Genomic DNA, 13,166 nt, shown 5'->3' on the forward strand with positions numbered 1-13,166 from the left:
GATTTGGTAGGGTCGGGAGGGGGCGATGGCATCAATCCGCCCCCCCCCCACCACAAACTTTAGAGTGGGGGGGCGGTCCTATTTATTTACAGAAATCACATATTGCTAACAGAATCAATTAAATATCTATATGATTAAAACTTGTTATTGGTATTTTAACCGGTCTTTATATTATGTCGTTCACCTGTTGGCCAATTGGAAGGGGAGGAGAGAATACCTCTACTGCCCTTCCCATCTAAGCCCTTTGAGTGGGGGGGGGGCGGTCCTACTTTTATGAAGAAATCATAGTATGTGAACAAAATTAGTCGAATATCTATATAATATAAACAGGTGTGATACATGCAATCACCTTCCCTCCATCGGACAAACCAATACTTTTTCTTTTTGTATTATAGTAAGAAATTACACTAATATAATTTATATATGCTATAAAGTAAATTCTTATATTGAGTCGCCCAACCCCTATTCTTGAATGCAAAATGCAATCATTAGGAGAAATTATAAAAAGGAGCGAGGATTAATCGTTTTCATTTTACCGCCATTCCCCTTTCCAGATCGTTTGTGTAATTTCACATGAATTGATCATAATTATTTTAAGAAAGACTTTGCTTTGGAAAAGTTATAATTCAAACGAAATGTTTCAATATAACAGTCACGATTGAGATGAGTTCAAAAGCCAGATAATCTTTTCTTAGTCGACTTTTTCCAACCTTTATTCTATCTCATATTTTTCTAGTTAAATAAATTTAGGACTATAACTCACAATTAATATCTGAATTTTATTGGATATTAATAATCGAAATTTTTTTTCGGCGGCGATCCTTAAAGCCTTAATCTAAATATGTGGGGTATCTTATCTTTTCAAAGAACAAAACGCTTGTATTTGCAATGTAATAAGGGACTATAAATTCATATATAAATATTTTTCCACATTATTCAAAAAGTCTTTTATAATAGAATGAATAATGAGCTGTAGGTCAGGAGAATGCGTTACTGCAGTGAAGAATGCCAGAAAACGCTTTTAGCATCGAGGCTTCGCCCCGAACCCCACTAATAAATAATGAGCTGTAGATGTCAGGAGAATGCCTTTCAGCCGTGAAAAATGCAAGAAAACGCTTTTAGAGTCGAGGCTTCGCCCCGAACCTCACTAATGAATAATAAGCTGTAGATGTCGGAGAATGCGTTTCTGCATTGAAGAATGCAAGACAACGCTTTTTGCAAACCCCACTAATAAATAATGATCTATAGATGTCAGGAGAATGCGTTTCAGCCGTGACAAATGCAAGAAAACGCTTTTTGCGTCGAGGCTTCGCCCCGAACCCAACTAATAAATTTAAATAAATAATGAGCTGTAGATGTCAGGAGAATGCGTTTCAGCCGTGAAAAATGCAAGAAAACGCTTTTAGAGTCGGGGCTTCACCCCGAATCCCACTGATAAGTAATGAGCTGTAGATGTCAGGAGAATGCGTTTCAGCCGTGAAAAATGCAAGAAAACGCTTTTGTGTCGAGGCTTCGCCCCGAACCCCACTAATAAATAATGATCTGTAGATGTCGGAATAATATGCGTTTCAGCCGTGAAAAATGCAAGAAAACGCTTTTGGCGTCGGGGCTTACAGCGCTCTCCCAGACCCCCAAGTTTGCAAGAGAAAGGCCTCAACATGACTGTTTTTGTTCTGTTTTTTTTTTCGCCGAACATTGAGAAACAGTGTTATTTTATTCTCATATATATATATATATGAATTACGCACGTTTATGCATAGGGTTAGGGTTTACTGGGCGTTAGGGTTAGGGTTTGAAAAAAAATCGCCCCCCCCCCCACTCCAAAGTTCTGGATCCGCCAGTGATATATGTTAGGAATATAAATAAAAACCGCTTGACCAATCTTGATAAAAACTTGGCAGAAATGTTCCTTGGGTACTAACTTAGACCGTAGTGTATGTGTAGCCCTAAAATAAAGACCCTTAAAAAAAAAGTTGACCGACACTATTAAAGCTATAGTATCATATGGATTTAGACTTTGTTTACAATGTTGACATGAGAAAAGATCGAAAGGATTTAAATCTAGATCTAATTTTAAGAACTACACTTTGCACATATAGTTTTTTTACTTTGACACATGAAAATACAAAATATAGTCTATTAATTTCATTATTTAATAAAATTAACCTTCAAATTTGTGTTTCAAAAGCATTTTTACATAAATTCGTGCCATATATCTGCGAATTCAGAATTAAAAATATCCTGACTTACTTATATTACCATTCATTTAACAAATCGGGTAAACCCGTTTTAATTGTACTTTAGATCCTATTCATCTATCTCTTATTACGTTTTTAATAGATATGAATTTTGGGTAAATTGACTTTGGGTAAACCCATTTTCGCAAGACAATTTTATTTTCGTATCGAAAGAGAAAAACTTGAAAGAATCATTAGCTATACTTATAACTTATAAGTTTAACATAATACATCTAAATCCAATCCACTAGATTAGTAAACACAAACTAAAACCCGCAGTAATGTCAGGCTAGTATATATATATATATAATTCGTTCTCGCCCACATTACAAAGCTAGTGGGTCAGTGGATCGCTTTTAGTTTTAGCACAGTAGGGTGAGGGTTAATTATAATATATATATATATATATATATATATATATATATATATATATATATATATATATATATATATATATATATATATATATATAAGAAAAGAGACACAGGATGATATGCCTTTAATTAGATTCTATATCACAATTTTCCTTTTTTTTTCATAATGAAAGTGAATAGCAGTATTATAATTGTATGATATTTGTATCTATAATATGTCTGTGCTCCAGAAAGAAAATTAATATTCTAAATTCTATATAGTACAAAAGACTACCTCTGAAAAAAAAAAATAAACGGACTACCTTTAAATTTAATGAAAATTACGTAAATTTAGAGTGTTATATACATATAAATACATTATGTGAAAATAATTACACACACTCGGATCCCCCCCCCCCCCCAAAAAAAAAACAACAACCATATCCTGTCCAATTATTATTATTTTTATTATTTGATCTACATATGCCTATAAATAATATATAGGCCCTATTTATATTTTAAAAAAATATAATTATTCAGATATTTAAAAAATTATTTTGAACATGCATGTCTAGATTATCTAGATTCTAGATTGACACATGAAATGCTTAGGACGTACGAGCGTAGGCCTGATTATCTTCTTTTTTGAAGTAAAGTCTGTAATAAATAAGATAATAAAAAAGATATCTAGATTTATCTATTTTGTCTTAGAGTTTCAGTTATATAATACATCAAGATGCATTAGGAACCTTAATACCGATATATATATTATAGATTTTGTTGTTTATATATGTATCTTTTACATTACAGCCATTACTTTTAAAAGAGAAGATAATTACATATAATATATAGATCTAGATCTTTTTTTTTTTTTTACCCATAAGTCACTTTGAAACTAAAATTGCGCATGCGTCACTGGAAGAAATTGGATCTAGACGAGCGTGTGTTGACCTACCGTCGCTTTCATGAAAAATAATAAAATGTGTATTAGTTTAAATAATTAGATTGTGTGATGCATTTTACAATTCGTTGTTACTGAAAATTAAAAGATGTTCGAGGAAAACGAAAAAGAATGGATTCTAGAAACTATCAATCATTTGAAACACAGGAAAGCTCGGCCTGATTTATCACGCATAAGTCTACGAATGAAAAAAAGATATTTCATGAGTTTTGCGCAAACCAAAAGTCTTCTTGAATCACTTATTGAAAGTGGAATTGTTGTGAAAGCAGTGTACAAAAACAATACAAGTTACAGGGATGTTTCGAAGTGGAAAAAAGGACGATTAGGAGGTCAGATTATGAATTCGAACAGAATGCTGAAACGTTTTATTCGTGCAATAGAAGCAATAGAAAAAACAAAAGACACGGGTGTTACGGCTCAGGACATTGAAGATTATTTTAAAGAAAGTCATGGAGAGGAAAAGTGTTTTCTGTCTGGAGCTGCTTTAAGAGATGCCTTGGAAAATGAGATAACAAATGGTTATTTGAAGAAACACTGTAACGGATTACTTGTTCACTATTCAGTTAACAAGGACACATCTGACAATGTGTTAAGTGAGGATGATATTAATGATGTTAAAACAGAATTAGATCTAGATCAGACAACGATGTCTTCAGATCATAGCTTTGATTGTAACTCTTCCTCGGATATTTTATATTTATTATCGAATGTAATCAAAGCTATAAATGAAACACAAAAGTCAGAAGATGTTGGTTCCACTTTGGGAGACATAAAAGACTTCCTAATAATAAAAGGTTTTAACTTTTCTGATGATGCATTTTTGTATGAGTTCTTAGAAAATGAAGTGACCAGAGGTAATTTGAGTAAGAGTGTACAAGACACAAAATACTTTTATTCTGTTAATATGAACTGTGTTCAAATATTAGATCTAGATCTAGATGACTCCAGCAAGACTGAAGACATTGTAAATGAACCTACTGAAACATTTGAAATTAAAAAGCCCAAAGGAAAAGCAAATAGTAGTAGATCTAAATCTAATATAGGTGTTTTTCATTCGGAAACTAACATCAATACAGGAATTAGATCTACTCATGTAGAAAAAGTCAAGAAAGTAAAAATGGAAAAAGAAAATCTTGTTGGGGATATGCAAACACAAAATGCTCCTTTGCGACCACCTTCAAAACGAAAGGTATTTAAAAATAGGATACTTGAGATCTAATTTAGATGAATGCTGTTTTAGCTGTTTAATGTATAACTGCAATCATTTTCTGTACAATTCATGCTATACTATACAGCCTCCCACCAGATTTTAGGTCCACTCATCATTGTCCTTTCAGTTATTTTTGTTTCGTCCTTTATTCGCCATTGCCATGCAGTAGTGTCTTTGACATCTTTGTTTAAACACACAATTCAGTGTCTCTCAGATGATGAGAATTTTAAATAAGTCTGTCTTATCCAACCATAAATCTTCGACTGATTTCTCATCAATAGGGATTCAATACAACTTTCCAGACCTGGCCTTATTAAAATTAAAGGTGTCTCAGCCTGCAGGTCTTTAGTGTAGTAGTTAGGGCAAATCAAGATGTATATAGTTTAAGGCCCCCAAATTTTTGTGCTGACATTTATATCTATCTGTAATTATACAGAGCCCCATCATAGGCATATATCTCTCATAGCCTCTAAAGGGTTTTTCAAGTCTAACCCTAACCTTTTTCAAGTCTAAATACAACACTGCTAGTATTGTGAGACAGCTGATACAAAAGTCTGCACTCAAAGCTGATTCATTTTTTTGGGCGTAATTTAGACATTTTTCTTTGAATAGACCCTTTTTATAGACATATTCATTTGCTTAAAGATTGGAAGATGCAATTATATTAAATAAATATTCTCTTCTTTTTCATCATCTGAACCTCTCTTAAATGGTAGATCTATTTTCTTTGGGTATAAAATGTATGTGTGCAGTAGTCTCTGTAACAAGAGTTCTCCAGCTGTTTCAGAAACTATATATTGCAGCTATGTGTTCTCTATGCCAGTAAGAGTAAACTGATGTAATTAAGGGACACCTTCATAATCATCATATTACACCTAGTGTAATTGATGAACTGTAATCCCTGTATGGCTACTTTCAACATTGGCATTCACCAGAACATCATTATTTGTATCGACTTAACCTGCTTTATCCTTTCTGTAAAGCACATGCCTCAGAGCCATATTTACAGAATGGTTGTGATAATCATCACTTTGTAGACATTGATCTGCAGTTGGAGACTAATATTAATTGTTCTTCCTAACTCTTGTTTGAAGATGACCAAAAGCACTGCTAGCTTTAGCCAGAGGATGATTTCTCCATTAAAAAGTGATTGGAAATTATGCTGGCTTGATGTGTAAAATGATCCACCACATTAAAAGTAGGGGAATTCACAGAAACATGTTCATTTTAAAAAGATGTCCCATTAGGTAGATTTTGGACTTTATTTTATTTTTAAGGCAATGGTTTTACAAAGAGATATAATTTAAGAAAAAGCCATAGTCGCTTGATTGCCATGTCTCTATTTCCACTACGGGTGATTGAAAATTAAATTAGTTCAAATTAAACTATTTTACTATGTACAGAGAACAACATAACACTTTTACCACTTTTCATTAAGTTGAATTTTCAAAAGTTAAATTGTACAAAATACTTCATTCGTAGATGATCGTAGATGATCTATAATAACTCTGATTCTAAGATTTCCTTTTCTACAAAGCTTTTATATCAACTCACTGGTAAAAAAGTCACACAAGAGGACTTAGTTGTTGTTTTTAAATTGTTTGATCTTTCAATTAACCACCAAAAAAAGTCTTGCATTCTAATTATCCACATAAAATTACTGTTTGCTAATCAACCAAGTGAACGATCTATGGTCCATAACATTAGTAATTTTCTAGAGGCCTTCTTGAAAAAGTAATATATTTATTTTTTAATAAACTATTTAAATTCTAACAAAATCCCACTTTTCACAGCGAATCATTAAAGATCACGGTCCAGATTTTGAAATAGAGTTACCCACTAAAGTTAAAAACAAGATCACAACAGGTAAACTTTTATTTAACATTTTTATCTATTAAAATTATTATGATTGCTTTTATATAGCCCAGCTTTCATGCTTTTAGCAGGCTCAGTATGCTTTTTGTGGATCAGTGGGGGTGGTTGGAGATAATGTATATTAAGTGTTTTATAAATAAAATGTTATTATTTTAAAGTCAAATTATTTTTTGTGTGTTTTGTTACTAAAATGATGAAAATCTTGGAAAAAAAAATTATGTTGTTGTCATTAATTCTGTTTTTTTACATACATGTTGTTTTCTGTGAGGAATAAAAATGTGCATGGGGATAGGGTTACTAAAACTATTTTTTTTTATATTATTATTATATAATCTAACATATATATTTGATTTCATTTTAAATAAAAATGAATAGGCTACAAAAGTGTAATAAATAAAGAAAATATTTTTTATAAAGTTTAAACCTTCTAGAGAAAAAGAAAATTTATTAAAAATTCATTTTAAATAAGTGATATCCTGAAAGATTTACACTTATAATATATAAAAATATAATTATACATTTAATCCATAAATATTGAAAATTAAAAAAAAAAGCACAACACATCTTACCATTCAAATTTCATTTTAAAAATTATCAAATACACTCTGAAATTGTATTAATTATTTACATTATATTGCATTCCGTGAAATAAACTGAAAAAGAAGAACCACTAACACAATGTTGTCTTTTAAAAAGAATGTGTTGGTCCTGTATACAATTTAAAATCAAAACAAAGAACAATCACTCTCAAATACCTAAATTTAAAAAAAAAAATAAAAAAAAATTAAACATTAAAAATTACTGAAATAAATTTTATATACCAAGTTATTCCCTGAGAGTAAAACCACACTCCCCAGTGCTAGCAAAGTTAATATCAATGTGTAAAATAACACATTGGTCAGTCAGTGGCCAGTGCTGTGCAGAATGCTTGCCCAATATTTTTTTTTCTGCTTTTCACTTTTGGTATTATATTTCAGATATTAAAGAGTCTATTTATCCAACTCCAACAAATTCACCAGCTTCTGAAAAATCTGAGACTAATGTTTACCACAGGTACATTAACATTGAAAAATATTTTGTTTTTGGTTGCAAAGTTAATGAAATCATTGTCATAAGCTTGAACCTTCTTTAAGTTTAAAAATAAAATTAATTTTGCTAACTATTGGACAGTTTTCAGTTTGACAAAAAGAGAAGAGGTCGACCAAAGAAATATCCTTCACCATCAACAAGCTGCAACACTAGTGTTGTTGATCAACTGGAAGAAGATTCCCAACATGCTTCTCTTTGTGATGGCTCAAGTGTTGATAATGGAGAGAGAGCATGTTCAACTTCTCCACACCCTGATATTAGTCATTGGACAGCTGAGCAAGTGGCTTCATATTTCTTGAGTAAAGGTTATGAAGAAGAAGCACAGAGTATGCTGGAACATGTAAGTCTAGAGACTAATAAATACAATATTTAAATTCTTATGCATGATATGAAGCTGGACTTTTTTTTTAGGTTGATAAACCTCCGTTTTATACATTGCTGACCACCTTAAGATAATATTAGTCATGTTATAAATGAATCACACTGGCTACACATAACCTTTGTGTTTATCCATAAGGCTTACTAAAACAATACAGCAAACTTGTCAATTAAAACATCAAAAGTTTCATTTTATTTATATTTTAAAGTGAATTCACAATTATTCATCCAGCTGGAGAAATATAAAAATTGAATAAATAAGAGGGTACTTATGTTAAGCAGATTACTTTTGATAAAATGGTGTTCATAAAGTTCAGTGATGCCCAAAGTACGGCCCGCGGGCCATAACCGGCCCACGATGTGGTTCCATCCGGCCCGCCGAAGCATCAGCACAAAAGTAGATAATCCTCCCCCTTTAAAATAGTTGTAAATGTATTTTTACCTTCGCTAGGGCCCTCACTTTTTCTGTGATGGATTGATACATGACCTTTAACGAGTGTGCGATTATGAGTTTATGAAGTGGAACTCTGATTGTAGAATCTACCAGGAAAAGGGAATGGATCTTTTTTTTGTGTGGAACATGATAATAAGCCAACATATTTGTTTTGTAAAGAGAGTCTGGCTGTTTCAAAAAAAAAACAACAAAAAAAAAACAACATGTAGGCTATAGCGACATTGTAAAACAAATATGAAGGCCTTCTTGGTTTGAGCGGAGTCTAAAAGATTGGTTAAACTACGCCTGGAGATTGGAGGACCGAAAATATGAAAATAAGTTGGTAGTAAAGTTAGCTAAAATGTTGCTCACATTTTAAGTAGAGAAATGAAACCATTTTAAGACGCGTAAAAAATGATAGACTTGAACTATCCCATTAATTAATGTAAGTACTAGATCCAATAGTTTCAAATAGTTTCAGGTGAATTTTGATTTCATTTTTCGTATCTTTTTTGTTGATGTGGCCCGCGACACGCGTTTCGAAAGTTAAAATGGCCCGCAGGTTGAATTAGGTTGAGCATCACTGATATAGTTGGTATATAGTTGTAGTCCACATAGATAGAATGAAATAGTGTATTGATAAAATTTTAAGGGTTCTTCATACTAGAGGAGACAAATAGGCCAATAGAGAAGCAAAACAAAACCCCCCTGAGCTTGCCAAATGTAATTAAGTTCATTGCACTGGTGGGGATGAAAGAGTGCCCTAACAGCTAGTCATAATCCATTTCCATGCATTTAGAATATGCTTAAAATATTCAGTGAAATAGCTTTAAATACTTTCTTTTCATATGTAACTGTCATGTACACCTTCCTCCCCTCAATAGGTCCACTTTGAGTTGGGTCTTATTTCATTCCAGTTTTTCTCTCTTACAATATATATATGGATGTTTCTCTTATATTGCTGTCACACGTTTTTGGTCTCTCTGCTGCTTTGTCATTCTAGCATTTTGTTTTCTTCAATAACATGTTTACATTCATCTTCTTGCCTTCCAATGATTTTATTTTGGCTTCAATACAACTAGGTTTTCATGGGGCTGTAGTTTGCATTTTTTTCCAATGCTAATTTAAGTTATTACTTTGATTTTCTTTTTCCAATGTTTATGTTTAATTAGTCTATCAGTACAGTTGAATCTTTTGTAAACTTTATTTTGTTTATTTAGCTTATGTATTTCTCATTTTAGGTGATGCTTATTTGTTATCAATTTCTTTAACTGTCCTAAATGGTTTCTGCTGAACAATTTAGGCACACCTTCTCCCATCTAGAACTCTTCCACCTCTTTTTCTGTATTATTTTCACTTATTTATCAAATAAAGTTAAAGTTAAGTAAAAGTAAGCTAATTTCCCTTTGCAGACCTTGTGGTTTATGCGGCAGATGATGTAAATCTCATCTCTTTCTATGGTGGATCAATAGTGCCATGTGTCTCTAAACTTCTTTACATAATATAATCTTTAGGCTCATTGGCCAATTTCTCCCTTTTTCCTGAAATATCTTTAATATGCATTTAAATTCAAGTAAAATTGGTCTTACACTGATTGTTGAAATGTTAAATATAGAAATTGCTTGTTTGCAGGACTTGGATGGCACAGCTCTGGGCTTGTTACGACGATCAGATATTGTGGGCCCTCCTTTAGGTGGTATACTGAAAATTAAAAAACTAGGAGTGGCATTGAAGCTGTTTCGGGATATCAGAAACCTTTTATATCAAGGTAATGTTGACAACTATTTGGATCCATATGAAGAAAAGCCATTTCTGAGATCTTGATGACAATACAATGTTTTAGCAATCGCACTGAAAGTGTCCTCAGGTACCGGTACTTAATTTATTTTGTATGGCTGTTGAATATCATTTGAGAGATTTTAATTATTTTAGTGTCCAAGATAAGATCTGTCACTTTGTAACACCATCTTTTTATGATCATGTTTGAAGTTCCAATGCTCAATGTGCATTTTCTCATGTTTCATCATTCCTTGCCAGTTGATACAAAAGGCTTTTGTTTGTATACATGTTTGATATTTTATAGTTTGATTGTCAGTGCTAGGTTTGGTGCCCTTGGTAATTTGTCTATTTGAAAAACATTATTAGTTCAAAATACCTATTCAAGAATCCCTATATTAAGGAAATAATTAAGAAATCAAAGCATAAGGGTTAATTATTTTTTTTTACAAAGCTTTATCAACTTTCCCCGTCTGTTTGGGTTGAATCTTGTACATGTTATTTCTCTCACTTTGACTTGTCATTTGCCGATCAAGTTGAAAATTTGCACAATTATTCATTGTCTGTGAGAACACACTAATCAGTCAATCAATTAACTATTTATTGAATAAATTATGTATCCTTGTTTAGAGGATTAGGTCATTTGCTAAAAATGTTCAAAATATAAACTTTTTTTTTAAAGATTATAAACCTTCTATTTTTATAAATACTGTATAGCTCAGCGGCTAATATGTTGGTCTTCCACCATGGAGGCTTGAACCCTGAGTTCAAATACAGACTCAAGCAACTTAAAAAAAAAATACCTTTTGAAAAAGCAGCACAGAAAGTTTTTTCTAGATACTTCCCACCCTCCAAACTAGTTCACAAATGTGATCATAGTGTGCTTGGAGTATGTTACATTTATTTTTGTACATATTTGACTAAGCTAACATTGACCATTCAATAAATATGTTTTATATTGTAAATTTCTTGCTAGAAATATTACTGCTTGAATGACAATATTTCTGATTGAATTTCAGAAAACGTAGGAATATTCAATACTTCATGCTGATTAAAATTGATATATTATCAATTTTGGTATAATTAAACAAAATGACCTTTTATTTTTCATCTTTTGATATTCAGGCCATTTTTTAGCATCTTAAGTTAAACATTTTCATACTTTAAATTTTGTTTTTGAATCATGTGGTTTTGAATCATCGTTGCATCAGCCCCATATATAGAAAAAGAGCTTCTAAGAAGCATTGGTTGTGATCAATAAGTTTTTAAGTGTGAATGTGTGTCTTGACCACAACATGAAGGCCAGTTTTGCATTGTTAATTAACTTTTTTTTTTGTGTGTAAGTTTTTTAATTTTATTTTTGTGTTTGAATGCTTATAGTTTTTTTTTTGTTTTTTGGTTGGGTTAATCCCTTAAAGTAAAATAGATTAGAAAGATGCATTTTGTTACAGAAAGGGGTAATATTATTGTCACTTTCTGTTGCCCTATATATATGTATTTATATTAAAGAAAAATCATGACTTTTGAAAGAATTTGAGATTGCGCCACATAGCCACCAAATCACATTAAAATGCATAAAGACAAGGTAACTATATCCATCACTACATGCTGGCATTATGTTTTTCTGTTACCTAAGGTACATGTTATTGAAGAAGTCAGTTTAAGACAGGATCAGTTACTTTTCTGAAAGCTTTTACAAATTGTGAGTTCTCTTCAGGTTGAAGAATTATTTTTTTTTAAATTTTTGTAAAAAAATTAATATTTTATATGTGGCATGACTGGAGGAAAAACATTTTGGCAAAAAAGCTCTGATCTTGCTGATATTATTTCTTTTAAAATAGTCATTAAATATAGATTTGTTTTTCTTATTACAATGAACAAACTTTTTACTAATGTAATCATTCCATGAATTAAAAAATTCAAAACGGTCATAATGATTTCACACTTTAGATAACAGTTTAGGTAATATATTCTGTAACTCATTTTACACAATATATATACACGTGAATTGTATTCGAGACATTTGCAAGCGATTATGGCCCACTAAACAGTTTAGGAAATTGATCTGAGAACTTGTTTCCAAATGTGAAATTCTTTATATTTTACAAATTAATAGTAAAGAAAAAAAAAACTATGGTAGAGACCTTATAAAAATTGTATTACCATACTTTCTTTGCATTTTTTATCTACATTGCATACATTTAGACATATGTGTAGCATAGATGTCATATAGATTTTTATTGCAACTATTTTCTTATTATAATCTAAAGTTTTTAGATTTTAACAAAAATATTTTTGATGTTAATGAAGTGAAGTTTTTGGAGGTGATCAGTCCTAGAATGTTATCTTCCTAATTTTGTCTTCTTCACAGAACATGCTTTTACAATTTAAAAAAAAATTGAAATCAAAATTTGTGTATGTGTGCCACTTTGGGCTTCCATATTGTTTGTAAACTCTAGTCTTTGACTTAACTTGTCATTCATTTGTCTGTCTGCAACCTCTTATTAAAAGTGTTTAACCTATTAACAGCTAAATTGTTTGAAAATGTGATTTGTTATGTTTTAACTGCATTAGTTTGAATAGACTTCATGAAATAAAATGAAGACAACTACATTGCAATGAGGTTTGTTTGTTTGGTCTTGTAATTGCTTTTAAGAATATCACTAATCAATAAGACTTTTATTAATTTCACTGTCCTCTTATACCATATATACCATCAACTTTGTTCTTAATATTTGAAACTCACTTGTAAGATAATTGTAAGTCATCTCAAATGATGCATTTGTAAAGACTCCTGGAATTCTACATTAGTATTAACCACTTGTTAAGTAAATCTTAAAGTACATTGTTACTG

At 31.3% G+C, this 13,166-nt stretch overlaps 1 protein-coding gene across 1 annotated transcript; it reads left to right on the forward strand.

The window, feature by feature from the left end:
• The first annotated feature begins 3,506 nt into the window (after positions 1 to 3,506).
• LOC106077444 (uncharacterized) lies at positions 3,507 to 12,925 on the forward strand. The gene is made up of 5 exons (XM_013238196.2): positions 3,507 to 4,740; positions 6,555 to 6,627; positions 7,614 to 7,689; positions 7,807 to 8,065; positions 10,169 to 12,925. The coding sequence occupies exons 1-5, from the start codon at positions 3,640 to 3,642 to the stop codon at positions 10,358 to 10,360; spliced, it is 1,701 nt and encodes a 566-aa protein (XP_013093650.2). The 5' UTR covers positions 3,507 to 3,639; the 3' UTR covers positions 10,361 to 12,925.
• Positions 12,926 to 13,166: the final 241 nt, after the last annotated feature.

This window comes from Biomphalaria glabrata, chromosome 5, assembly GCF_947242115.1.
Source record: "Biomphalaria glabrata chromosome 5, xgBioGlab47.1, whole genome shotgun sequence".
Lineage (NCBI taxonomy): Eukaryota > Metazoa > Mollusca > Gastropoda > Planorbidae > Biomphalaria > Biomphalaria glabrata.

Coding starts and splice junctions, on each gene's coding strand:
- LOC106077444 (XM_013238196.2), top strand. CDS start 3,640: ATGTTCGAGGAAAACGAAAAAGAATGGATTCTAGAAACTATCAATCAT. Junction 4,741..6,554: donor GACCACCTTCAAAACGAAAG/GTATTTAAAAAT, acceptor CACTTTTCACAG/CGAATCATTAAAGATCACGG. Junction 8,066..10,168: donor CACAGAGTATGCTGGAACAT/GTAAGTCTAGAG, acceptor GCTTGTTTGCAG/GACTTGGATGGCACAGCTCT.